This window comes from Cetorhinus maximus, chromosome 30 (assembly GCF_964194155.1).
Source record: "Cetorhinus maximus chromosome 30, sCetMax3.hap1.1, whole genome shotgun sequence".
NCBI classification, from domain to species: Eukaryota; Metazoa; Chordata; class Chondrichthyes; order Lamniformes; family Cetorhinidae; genus Cetorhinus; species Cetorhinus maximus.
In genome coordinates, this window is record NC_135908.1 from 24,146,450 (window position 1) to 24,159,605 (window position 13,156).

General features: G+C 41.5%; 1 protein-coding gene across 2 annotated transcripts in view; it reads right to left on the reverse strand.

Moving 5' to 3' along the window:
* Positions 1-13,156, reverse strand: part of vps13c (vacuolar protein sorting 13 homolog C) — a 350,466-nt gene that overhangs the window by 241,213 nt on the left and 96,097 nt on the right. For both annotated transcript variants that reach the window (XM_078532613.1, XM_078532615.1), the window contains 7 exons: positions 11,283-11,345; positions 11,072-11,204; positions 8,648-8,742; positions 6,913-7,055; positions 5,887-6,079; positions 2,715-2,829; positions 2,391-2,527 (listed from right to left, as the gene is read on the reverse strand). In XM_078532613.1, the coding sequence (XP_078388739.1) occupies positions 2,391-2,527; positions 2,715-2,829; positions 5,887-6,079; positions 6,913-7,055; positions 8,648-8,742; positions 11,072-11,204; positions 11,283-11,345 (879 nt within the window). The remainder of the gene's footprint in view (positions 1-2,390; positions 2,528-2,714; positions 2,830-5,886; positions 6,080-6,912; positions 7,056-8,647; positions 8,743-11,071; positions 11,205-11,282; positions 11,346-13,156) is intronic.

The following is a 13,156-nucleotide window of genomic DNA, read 5'->3' on the forward strand; positions in this document are numbered from 1 at the left end:
ATAGGTGTACCTACACCACACGGACTGCAGCAGTTCAAGGCAGCAGCTCACCACCGCCTTCCACAAGGCAATTAGGGATGGGCATTAAATGCTGGCCTAGCCAACGAAACCCAATGAATGAATTTAAAAACTTATTCAGGCTAGCTTTTCAATTCCAGATTTATTAATTGAATTTAAATTCCAGGGATTCAAACCCATGCAACCAAAGCATTAGCCTGGCCTCTGGGTTACTAGTCCGGTGAAATTGCCAGGACAAATCCAACCCAGTCAGTTACCGCCCCATCAGCCTCCTCTCAAGCAAAGTGATGAAAGGTGCTATCAAGCAGCACCCACTGATCAATAATCTCATAGCCGCTCAGTTTAGCTCCGCCAGGACCACGTTATGACAGGCCTCATTACAGCCTTGGTCCAAAACTGGGCAAAAGAGTTAAATTCCAGAGGTGAGGCAAGAATGGCTGCCCTTGACCATAATGCACCATTTGACCCAAGTCCAGTACCTAGTAAAATTGAAGTCAATAGCAATTGAGAAAAAACTCTCCACTGATTGCAGTCATACCTAGCACAAATGAAGATGGTTGCGATTATTGGAAGCCAATCATCTCAGCTCCAGGACATCACTGCAAGAGCTCCTGAGGGCAATGTCCATCTTCAGCTAATTCAGCCTTCTTCATAAGATCAGCAGTGGAGATGTTCGCTGATGATTACACAACATTCAGTACCATTCACTGCCCCTTCTGGTATTGAAATAGTTCATTGCCACAAGCAAAAAACCTGGACAACATTTGGGCTTGGGTTAATAGCGGCAACAAACAAAGGCATTACACAAGGATCAAGCAATGGCCATCTCCAGCTAGGGTCAACCTAACCATTTCTCCTTGTCATTCAATGGCATTACTATTGCCAAATCCTGCGCCATCAACATCCTTGAGGTCATCACCAACCAGAAACCCAACTGGACTCACCTCCTAACTCCCCAAAGCCTGTCCCACAAGGTACAAGTCAGAAGTGTGATGGAATGCTTTCCACTAGCCTGGATGAGTGCAGCTCCAACAACACTCAAGAAAGCTTAACACTATCCAGGACAAAGCAACTCACCAACCACATTAAACATTCACCTCCTCCACCATCGGCGTTATGTGGCTGCAGAGTCTATAATCTATAAGATTCACTGGATCAACTTGCCAAGGCTTCTTTTGACAGCAGCTCCCAAACCCACAGGATCAGAAGCCTGGAATTCCCTTCCTAATGACAACGTAGGAGTACCTTGACCACAAGGACTACAATGGTTCACGGGCAATTAAGGGTGGGCAATTGATTCTGACCTGGCCAGCAATGCCCACATCTCATGAATCAATATTAAAAAAGCAAACACCGACATGGCCCAGCTGGGCCAAATGACATGTTTCTGCAGCATAAATTCTGTGTAATTCAGTGTAAACAGGGTTTTCTAAACTCTTTCTTTGATTTATTAGCAACTATATTATATTTTAGCCACTAAAACATCTCTAAATCTATCCTATTGAACCCCTTCATATTTTTAAAGACCACTATCAGGTCACCTCTTAATCTCCTCCTTTCTGGAGAATGAGCTCCAGCCCATTCAGTGCTCCCTTTATAGTTACACTCTTCAGTTCAGGTATCATCCTTGTCAGTCTCTTTTTGCACTTTCCCCAATGCTTCAATATCCTTTCTGTAATACGGAGACCAGAACTGTGCACAGTACTGTGTAGTCTAGCCAAGGTTTTATTTGTTTAATGTAACTTCTCTGCTTTTGTATTAGAAATAACCCAGGAATTCGTTATACATTCTATGGCTTGATTAAACTGCATTGCTACTTTAAATAAATTTGTCAATCTGTATCCTTAGGTCCCTTTGCACCTCTGTCCATTTTAGCCTCCCTATTCCTCCTACAAAATGCACCACTTCACAGTTACCTATCTTGAAAATCATTTGCTATTTATGCACCCATCCTGCAAATATGTCAATGCCTTCTTATACTTTGTCATAGTCCTCCTTGCCTTTAACTACATCCCCCAACTTGGTGCTGTCAGCAAATTCCTAAACCCATATCATAAACGTAAAAAAGTGGTCTTAGGAGTGATCCTTGTCGAGCATCACTTCCCACTTTCCACCAGTCGGACTAAATACCTTCAATTACCACTTCGTTTTCTGCTTTACAGGCAGTTTGCCATCCATTCTGCAGCTTGTCCCAACTCTGTGCGCTCTGACGTTAGTCATGGGTCTACCGTGTTGCCCAAGTTACATTTTCAGGTTTATAGGGTTATTAAAAAGTTCAACTTAGGTGAACTGAAAAATCCTGCAGATCTGACTGAGGTTAACAATCCACGACAAAAATAAAGAGCTTTAATAGTAACCATGCATTGTTATACCTGTAAACTTCCAAAGTCCACAATCAGTAAGTCTGATTTCACATCATAAAAGCCCGTCTGTGGCACCACGAGGTAGGATGGTTTAATGTTGATTCGGAGATCAAACGTTTTGCGTGTTTCAATAATGTATGACAAACCTAGGTAAATATTTAAGCAAACAATTATATTATAAGTATAATTAAAACTTGGAATTGGGCATTTCTCTCTATAAAACTCAGTTTCAAAATGAAGAAACAACATGATTAAATCAGATTATATGTAAAAAGATTAATTTGAGGCAGTTAGCTTTTCAGCTTCCGGTTTCCCGACATTTCACATTTTTACCTGTCGCAGTCTTTTCTTTGATTTCCTCCAACTTCAGTAAAGTGGCTGAAGTCAGCTGCTCAAGGTCGAGTCCTCGGTTAGTCTGGAAAAACTCTACCAAACTGTTTATTGTTTGCTGCGAAAGGGAAGGAAATACAGCAAGTTTATTTCCAAAAATCTGAAGCAGCAGGAGGAGAAACGGTTTAAAACTAAACTTCTACAAGACACACCAGCTAACAGGAAACATAGTGAATTAGAAACGTGGGTTGAGAAGATGTCATTTGGTCTATCAATGCTCATCTCCCTCTACCCTTAGCTCACCCAGTCTTGCATTCATTGTAATCCGAGCACTCAGCAAGTCTTTGACTTTACTTTGTCTATGATGTTAACTGTCCTCTGGGTAAAATGTCAGTTTCGATTTATTTTTCAGTCATTTCAGTGTACATCCAACCACCTCCAGCCGCTTCATCAATGCCCTTCTCTCCATCATAAGGTCAGAAGTGGGGATGTTCACTGATGATGTTTAGCATCATTCACGACTCCTCAGATACTGGAGCAGCCCATGTCCAAATGCAGCAAGACCTGGACAATATCCAGGCTGGGGCTGACAAGTGGCAAGTAACATTCGCACCACACAAATGCCAGACAATGACCATCTCCAACAAGAGAGAATCTAATCATCCCCCCACTATCAACATCCTGGGGGTTACCGTTGACCAGAAACTGAACTGGGCTAGCTATATAAATACTGTGGCGGCAAAAGGTCAGGGGCTAGAAATCCTGTGACGAGTAACTCACCTCCTGAATCCTCAATGCCTGTCCACCATCTACAAGGCACAAGTCAGGAGCATAATAGAATACTCCTCACTTGCCTGGATGAGTGCAGCTCCCACAACACTCAAAAAGCTTGACACCATCCAGGACAAAGCAGCCACTTGATTGCCACCACATCCACAAACATTCACTCCCTCCACTACCGACATACACTAGCAGCAGTGTGTACCATCTACAAATAGCACTGCAGAAATTCACCAAGGCTCCTTAGACAGCACCTTCCAAACCCATGACCACTATGATCTAGAAGGACAAGGTCAGCAGATAGATGGGAACACCACCACCTGGAAATTCGCCTCTAAGTCACTCACCATCCTGACTTAGAAATATATCGCTGTTCCTTCACTGTCACTGGGTCAAAACCCTGGCACTCGCTTCCTAACATCACTATGGGTGTACCTACACCACATGGACTGCAGCAGTTCAAGAAGGCAGCTCACCACCACCTTCTCGAGGGCAACTAGGGGTGGACAATAAATGCTGACCCAGCCAGTGAAGCCCACATCTCGTGAATGAATTAAAAAAATATTTAAAACATTCTCTGATTCACTTTGCCTATATCCTTTAACATTTTATCAAACTTATGGATTTCAGCAAAGCCTTTGACAAGGACCCACATGGGAGACTTATAAAGAAGGCAAATGCACATGAGATACAGTGTAATTTGATAAGGTGGATTCATAATTGGCTTAGTTGTAGGAGACAGAGGGTGATGACAGAAGGAGCTGCTTTAGTGACTGGAAGCCAGTGTCTAGTGGCATACCACAGGGATCTTTGCTGGGTCCCCTATATTTTGTAATTTATATAAACGACATAGATGACTATGTGGGGGGTAGGATAAATAAGTTTGTGGATGACACAAAAATTGGCCGGGTGGTTAACAGTGAGGTTGAGTGTCTTGGGCTACAGGAAGATATAGACGGGATGGTCAAATGGGCAGATAAGTGTCAGATGGAATTTAACCCTGAAAAGTGAGAGGTGATACACTTTGGAAGGAGTAATTTGACAAGGAAGTATTCAATGAACGGCATGACATTAGGAAGTTCTGAGGAACAAAGGGACCTTGGCGTGTGTGTCCATAGATCTCTGAAGGCAGAGGGGCATGTTAGTGGGGTGGTGAAAAAGGCTTATGGGACACTTGCCTTTATCAATCGAGACATAGATTACAAAAAGTAGGGAGGTCATGTTGGATTTGTATAGAACCTTGGTGAGGCCACAGCTGGAGTACTGTGTGCAGTTCTGGTCGCCACATTATAGGAAGGGTGTGATTGCACTGGAGGGGGTGCAGAGGAGATTCACCAGGATGTTGCCTGGGATGAAACATTTAAGTTATGAAGAGAGGTTGGATAGACTTGGGTTGTTTTCGTTGGAGCAGAGAAGACTCGAGGGGTGACCTGATCAGGTGTACAAGATTATGAGGGGCATGGACAGGGTGGATAGGAAGCAGCTGCTCCCCTTAGTTGAGCATAAGTTGAACAAGGGAACATAAGTTCAAGGTGAGGGGAAGGAGGTTTATGGGGGGATGTGAGTAAAAACTTTTTTACCCAGAGGGTGGTGACGGTCTGGAATGCGCTGCCTGGGAGGGTGGTGGAGGCGGGTTGCCTCACATCCTTTAAAAAGTACCTGGATGAGCACTTGGTACATCATAACATTCAAGGTAATGGGCCAAGTGCTGGTAAATGGGGTTAGGTAGGTAGGTCAGGTGTTTCTCACGTGTCGGTGCAGACTCGATGGGCCAAAGGACCTCTTCTGCATTGTGATTCTGTGACAGAAGTCTTAAAATAAGGAATGTCAAACGAGTAAAGAAGCAAAAAAGTCTGAATTACCACAGTAGGATAAATATTTCTGTTTCTCAAAGGTCAAGATATTTTAAATATGAGATATCAGCCTTGGCCCTGTGGTAGCACTATAAACATGAGTTAGAAAGTTCTGGATTCAAGTCAGGGGTTTGAACACAATCTTGGTTGACACTTTGGTGCAGTACTGGGCAGTGCAATGCCACTGGAGGTGCAGGTTTTCAAATGAAATGTTAAAACAAGGCCCAACCTGTTCTCTGATTAATGCAGAAGATCCTCTGGCACAATTCAAAGTAGAACATGGGAATTCTGTCAGTTTCCTGGCTGTCATTTATCCCTCAATTAACACCCAAGGCAGATTAACTGGTCATTTATCTCAATGCTATCAGTGGGATTTTGCTCTGCATAAATTGAAAATTGCATTTTCCAACACTGACTGTACTTCAAAAGTACTTCAGTGACTGCAAACACTTTGGTACACCCTGAGAATGTGAAAGCTGCTATATAAACCCAAGTCTGAGAAAATATTAGCAACTTCCTCTTCCATTAGAATTTGTACTTACAGCATCATAAATCAGCTCCACTGGTTGAGACTGGACACCTAAAAACTGATCTGCGTTGCTTCCTTCTGGATTAATCTCAAAACAGACACTGAGCAAAGAGGACTCTGTGCCTCCAACGGAAGCCATGAGAGACGGAACTATATTCTGTTGTTTCAAACCTGTAACATACCAGTGGTCCAATCTGGCCTCCACCCTGCAAAAGCAAAAAGGAGACACAAGTGTGATTACTTTCCAGGCTTACAACAGAGGCAAGTTACAAGCTTACCAGAATCAAATTAAATTACGATAATTGCACAATGCACCAATCTTTATGCGGTGGCAGGGAAGAGTGTGGGGTAGGCCAAAATTAGCCAAAGTGGCCTTTGTGAAGTTCTTCCAAGCTCAACAACAGGTGCACTATCCACTTCCCACCCAGCGGGCAGAAAGATTGACAGTCTGGCTGTCATCCAAGAGCCAGTAACCGAGGACCCTTGGGAACAGTCACTCTGTTCGGAAATAATAAAACAAAACCCAGCTGGACAACTCAAATTAATAGTTATCCATTATGGTTGGTAAATTTTGTCCTAATTGCCCCAAGCGAAAGCTGACACTGATGTAGCTCTCAGGCTTGTATCCCATTTACAGGGTGAGTGCTGCTGGAGGCAACCCTTTAAAAGTAAGCAAAACTATGACAGCAATCTCAACAGCTCCAATAAGGGCTTTCCATGGGAAAGATCAATTTCATCTGGCATTAAACTAAGTTGCCATTTTAGAATTGAAACTCTTCACCCACCTGTAGTGGCGGCCCCCCCCTAATTTTTTTTTATTTCATGGGGTGTGGGCTTCGTTGGCTGGGCCAGTATTTATTGCCCATTGCTAGTTGCCATTGAGATGGGTTACATCAAAACACAAAGGTTTCCCTCATCACCACAAGTGGAAACGTATCCATTTAACTGGAAGCTGTATGTTGCTTTAATAATCAGAAATATTCTTGTACCATGCTATGCTTGATACATTTAACACAGTAAAGAAAAATAAAGCTCTTACTTAAGACCTTTAGCTCCGGGACGCTGAAACACGCTCATACTCAGGTCAATCACCTGCACATTCAGTATCTCTGGAACATTGGGCTCCTCTCGGATAGTGATGGAGGTAGTGACCAACTTGAAGCTGATCACATGTGCAACATACTGCAAGATATCAATCACAACAGGAAATAAGAAGTCTTCAGATTAAATCTAACCCATTTTCATTCTTATCAGACAGCAAAGTGAAGAAGCTCCATGCTATGACAGTCAGCACACTGCAGCGGTTCAAGATGGCAAGCCAAGGGCAACTAGGGATGGGTAATAAATGCTAGCCTAGCCAGTAAAGCCCACATCCTGTGAATGAATTAAAAAACTCACTATTGTTGGGACATTACATGGTCCATTTTTGACAGGAAGATGCCACTGAAAAGGATGATAAAACTTCTTGTTCTATGCCTACAGTTTTAATGTCTTAGAATTGAAACTTGGGGATTTCAGAGGGGAAGAGCTCTACTTGTCTATGAAAACAGCCACGGGTAACCAAAGAGGTAAGAGACAAAAAGAAAAGCACATAAATATATAAAAATAAAACAGATGCTGATGAATGGGAAATATACGAGGAACAGCAAAGGGTGACAAACAGATAGTAAGAACTAGAAAAGGAAAATATGAAAAGAAGCTTGCAAGGGATATCAAAATCAACACAAAAAACATTTACAATTACATTACAAAAACAAGAGTGGCTGGCCCCTTGAAAACTGATAATGCTGCTGTCAAAGAAAATAAGGAAATGGTCAACATATTGAATTTACACTAGAGAAAGAGATCAGCATGCCTGACACCCTCGGGAATCTAGGATTGTATTAGGTCAGGGACTAACCAGAATTAACACAATTGAATAGTGGCAGTAAAGAGTGACCAATTCCCAGAATCAGGGAGTTTCCATCCAAGGAGTTAAAGGAACCAGTGACAACATTGCAGTTGCTCCAACTTTAATCTTCCAAAGTTTACTGAATTTGGCAATTGTTCCTTTAGATTGGAATATTGGAATATATGTCACTTTGCTATTTAAGGAAGGAAATTTTAGACTAGTCAGTTGGGAAATTGGTGGAGTCTATCATTTAGGATAGGGTGATCCAGTGAGTGTATCTACGTTAGGCTGTTGCTTGACTTTGTCTGTGGAACAGCTCTCCCAAATTTGACATGTCCCCAAATGTTATTGAGGAGGACATTGTGGGGTTGCCTGGACAGAGTGTGCCCTTTTTTCGATTTTCTCCAACAATTTGACGTGACTGAGTGGCTTGCCAGGCATTTCAGGAGGCAACTAAAAGTCACCAACCAAGGATCATGAAAAATGCAATATAAATATACATTCTTTCCTTAACTAAAACCCAATCACAGTTAAGCAGTTTCCCAATATCACACAGTGAAATCTCTGGAAGGTTCATCGTGGTGGGACATTAACCCAACACAAGAGGAAATGTGAGAAAATTCAGTCATAAAAAAAATGACTGAATTACTGAAAAACGATTTGAATGTTGTTACAAATCATTGGGATCAATACTATTCAATACTCTTTCAATGATAAATTAGCATAAAGTCATAATTTCACAATCCAATGGCAGAGTCACAGTCAAAGATCACAGACCAGAGAATCCCTTGAAGCATCATTTCTACCCTGGGAGCGTGTGATCATGCAGTTAGCTCTTTATGATTCAGCATTTACCGACATACAATTTCTGGCCAATGATTACCTCTTTGGGTAAAGTCAAGTTGTGGGAACTCTCACTGTATCCAATTGCAGTGTACAGCTTGGTCTTTTCTTCACCAGTCATGAGGTCATTAATACCTGGATAGATCAAATAATAAAAGAGCTATGAGCACATTCTGAGCCATACAAACCATGTTGAAAACATCATAAACATCAAATCAAAACTTTATTTCGGAGAAATATCAAAAAGCGTGCACGATCAATGTGTTATTCATTGTCCAGCAAGTCCACAGATCCACAAACACATAGAAAGCAGTTACCATTTCAAGTAAACAGCAACATTCATTTATACAGCACGTTTAACACAATAAAACATCCCAGGTGCTTCACAGGACATACATTGGACAAAAGCTGATAATAAGCCTCAGAAGGAGACATTAAAACGGTGACCAAAGGCTTAGTCAAAGAGGTAGGTTTTTAGAACACCTTAAAAGTAGAGTGCACAAGAGGGCGGGACATGAGAGAGTGCGCGAGAAATGGGTAAATGGAGGGGTTGGGGGAGAATTCCAGGGGTAAAAATCTAAATCAGGTTTGTCCAACCTTTTTTGCTTGGTGGGCCACATTTCAAAATTTTTCTCACTCAAGGTACCAATCAGCAAACTTCAGAAAGATAAAGTTTGGCACAACATTAAACATGAATTTCAAAAAAAAACTGAGGTATGAAAAGAACCAACTTGCCGAGGAAAAAAAATCAAAGCAATGAATTGATATAAAAAAAGTCATTAATAAAGAAGAGTATTAGAGTGTGATAGGGTGAGTGTGTATCTCTCCAGCTCACTCCCAGCCTCAGGGTGCTCACTCACTCACTGGCAGAGAGGGGATGGCAGTGCACATTGGTATGTGGGGGTGAGGATGAATGAGAACTCAAGAGACTGGGAATGAGCCTGATGTATGCACTCACTCCCCGCCCCACCCACCGCCCTCAGCAGTAATAGTATAACTTCAGTATAACTCCACCAACCTCAGCAACACACTAGCAACTTAAGCAGAACTCTATAAAACTCAGAGACAGTCTCAGCTTTATGAAAACCTCAACACCAACTTCAAAAACACTCAACCCTCTTCAGCAGAAGTCTACCAGCCTTAGCCACAGTTTACTAATTTCAGTGACAGGCTCTGAACACCGACTTGAGAAACTTTAAACCTCAGTTTGCATGTTAATCTTTCTGGAAGTAGGGTGTATGGAACTCCAAATAGATCCTCTTGGTCTGTTCAGTCATAGGAGCACAAAGCTAGACAATGATTCAGAGCGAGAAGGTGCATTCGAACACAGCTCTAAGGAGGTGAGCGAGGGAGGGAGAGCAGACAATGATCTTCCTTCTTTCTTTTCAAATGTCTGGGCATATTGTCCTTCATAAGAACATAAGAAACAGGAGTAGACCATACAGCCTCTTGAGGCTGCTCTGTTATTCAATAAGATCATGAATGGTCTTCTATCTCACTTCCACTTACCTACCAGCACTTCCTGATTTTACTTCCCACTTGATGCATTTGTTTCTCTGCATCTTTCTGTGCCTTATTGCCACTTCATTTAACTGTCATCGTGAACTTTTGTTCTTTCGATGACTTTCCCTTGCCTCGCTTCCATATCATCTACTTTGTTTACAATACTGCAAAAAATAACCTGCTTGATGGCCATCAAATCCAGTGATTCCTTTTTACCTGTTGCTCTCCTCATGTGACATCCAATCATTTTCAGAAAGGAAGAAACAACATCCACAGATAGACTAACAAACTGGTTAGAACTATTAGCAACAATAAAATGAGCCAACAGATCTCAACCGGGCAGGGCGGGGTGGGGTTTGAGTTTGAGAAGGCTTGCAGACGATGATTAGGGCGGTGGTGACAGAACTCTCTTGCACACAACATGCTGCATTCCAAGATGTTGAAAGGGCTGAAGCCCCAGTGATTTTATGATTTTCCACATGGCAGGTGCCTGTATTTGCTATATACTCCCCGGACACAAGAGTGAAATCAAACAGGAAGAATATGTGATCATGCACAGGGCCGATCGTTAGCTATACCTATACTGGGAAGCTGAAAGAGAAAAGAATGGTGAAAGTGGATTTCTTTAAACTACAGCAGTTAAAGGCTGACAAGTTCCTTGGTTTATAATGAGCTGTTTGAAGGCTGCAAAAGACTGGGTCAGCTGGCTTCACTGGGGGTACTTGCATAACTTCATAGCAAAGACAAGGAAAACATTCCAAACCGAACTCCAAGATAGAGAAATAGAGTTACCGTTTCAGGCTGATGATCTTTCATCAGCGTTCTGACCTGACCCATTTTTCTCTCTCCACGGATGCTGCTAGAGCTGCTGACTGTTTCCAGCGTTTTCTGTTTTATTTCAGACAACCAGCATCTGCAGCACTTCATTTTTGTAGAAGTTTATACTAAACGTTTTACTAACTTTCTGGGACCGATTTCTCTTCCTCTTCACCCTTCTTCTTGGATTCTTTTCTTCCCCATAATCCACTGAACCAGCCCCCACTCTGCTTCTCCGATCCTTTCTTCCCCAGCATCTTATGTCCTGATCTAATCACCTGAGAACAAAAAAAAAATTCATGAGTGGGACATTAAACAGTAATTTATACAGGGTTCAGGGTTGGGTTCAGGGTTACCTCGACATGTGCCTGCTGTCTTGCTAATGTGATGTTGAAAATATCCAGTGATTTTTCCAGGATCTGAGAAGAATACAAAAAAAATTGAAAAATACACAATAGGAAATGCAAATTAAATCCACAGAACATTTTAAACTATAATCGCACGTCCTTGCTGAATTTGAAGGAACTACTGAAGAGGGAGTCCTCCTCATGTACTGACCAACATTTATCCCTCAACCAATATCACAAATAGATTATGTTGTCATTTTATCTTAGTGTTACCTGGGGGATTTTGTGCATGCCTACTGGCTGCTGCATTTGCCTATGTTATCACAGTTATTATCTTTCGAAAGTAGTTCATCCAGTGAAGAACATGAAAGGTGCTTTATAAAAACAGGTAGAAAAGAGGAGATTATCCTCTCTAAATTTGATTATGAATAAAGTGCAAAACCTAGTCCAGATGGATTGCATTTTAAAAGAACATTAAAAAGAATTTAGGGAGCTGATACCAGAGGCGCTATTACTTATATATAAAATCATTATGCAGATGACTGGCAGATAGCTAATGATATTCTTATATTTAAAGAGAGAGATAAAACTAGTCAACATCACTGATTCTTTGAAGGGATAACAGAAATACTGGACAAGGATAATGCAATAGATGTAACACATTTAGATTGTCAAAAGCCCATTGATAAAGTACCACATAGTAGACACACAATTAAGGTCAGAGTATATGGAGTCAGGGAGCAGGTAGCAGAATGGATAGCAAGCTGGCTAAAAAACAAAACCGAGTAGGGGTTACAAATGGCAGGAAGTGGTGTTTCACACAGGGATCGGATCTGGGACCACTGTCATTCACTACTTACATTTATGGAGATTTGGGCTCAGGAATCAGAAGTATAATTTCAACACCAGCAAATTGGGAATATAGTTAACACAAGGGAAATATGGGACAAAATACAAGACAACATTAATAAACTTGCGGAATGGGAATGTAATTGACAAATTCATTTTAATATAGATAAATGCAAGGTGGTGCATTTTGATGGGAGGAATAAACGGGCCACCTGGATAATACAATTCTAAATAGAGTGGAAGCAAAGGGGTCTGGGGTACACATGCACAAATGAATAAAAGTAGAGATGCAGGTCAAGAAGGCCACAAAAATAACAAAGCAAACATTGGGGTTCACTTCTAAAGAGATAGTAATGAAAAGCAGAGGAGTTACATTAAACTTGTACAGAATCTTGTTAGGCAATACATGCAAGTACTAGCATGCTTCTGGTCTCAATATTATGAAAAGGATATAGAGACATTGCGGAAGGTACAATCAAGATTTATAAGGACAAACCAGAACTTTGAGATTATAACTAACAGTAAAACTGATTGATAGAAGTCTTAAAGACAATGAAAGGGCTTGATAGGGTAAAGAGAGAAAAAAGTTTCCACTTGTGGGAGAGTTCAAAACTCTCTTTACATTTATGACTTCCAGTTATTATCAAATAGTGAATAGGGAATTCAACAAGAACTTAATTTATCGCACTTTTAATGTTATGAAATATCCCAAGATGCTTTACAGGAGCATTATAAAACAAAGTAGACCACCAAGGCACATAAGGAGATATTAGGCCAGATGAGCGAACAGATAGGTTTTGATAAATGTCTTAAAGGAGGCAAGCGAGAGAAAGCAGCAAAAAGGTGTAGAGAGGGTATTTCAGAACTTGGGGCCTATGCAACTGAAGGAGCAGTCACCAATAGCGCTGTGATTAAAATCAGAGATGATCAGGAGGCCAGAATTAGAATTAAAGGAGTGTAGATGCCTCAGTGAGTTGTCAGGCTGAAGGAGATGACAGGGATAGGGAGGGACAAGGCCATGGGGGCAGGATTTG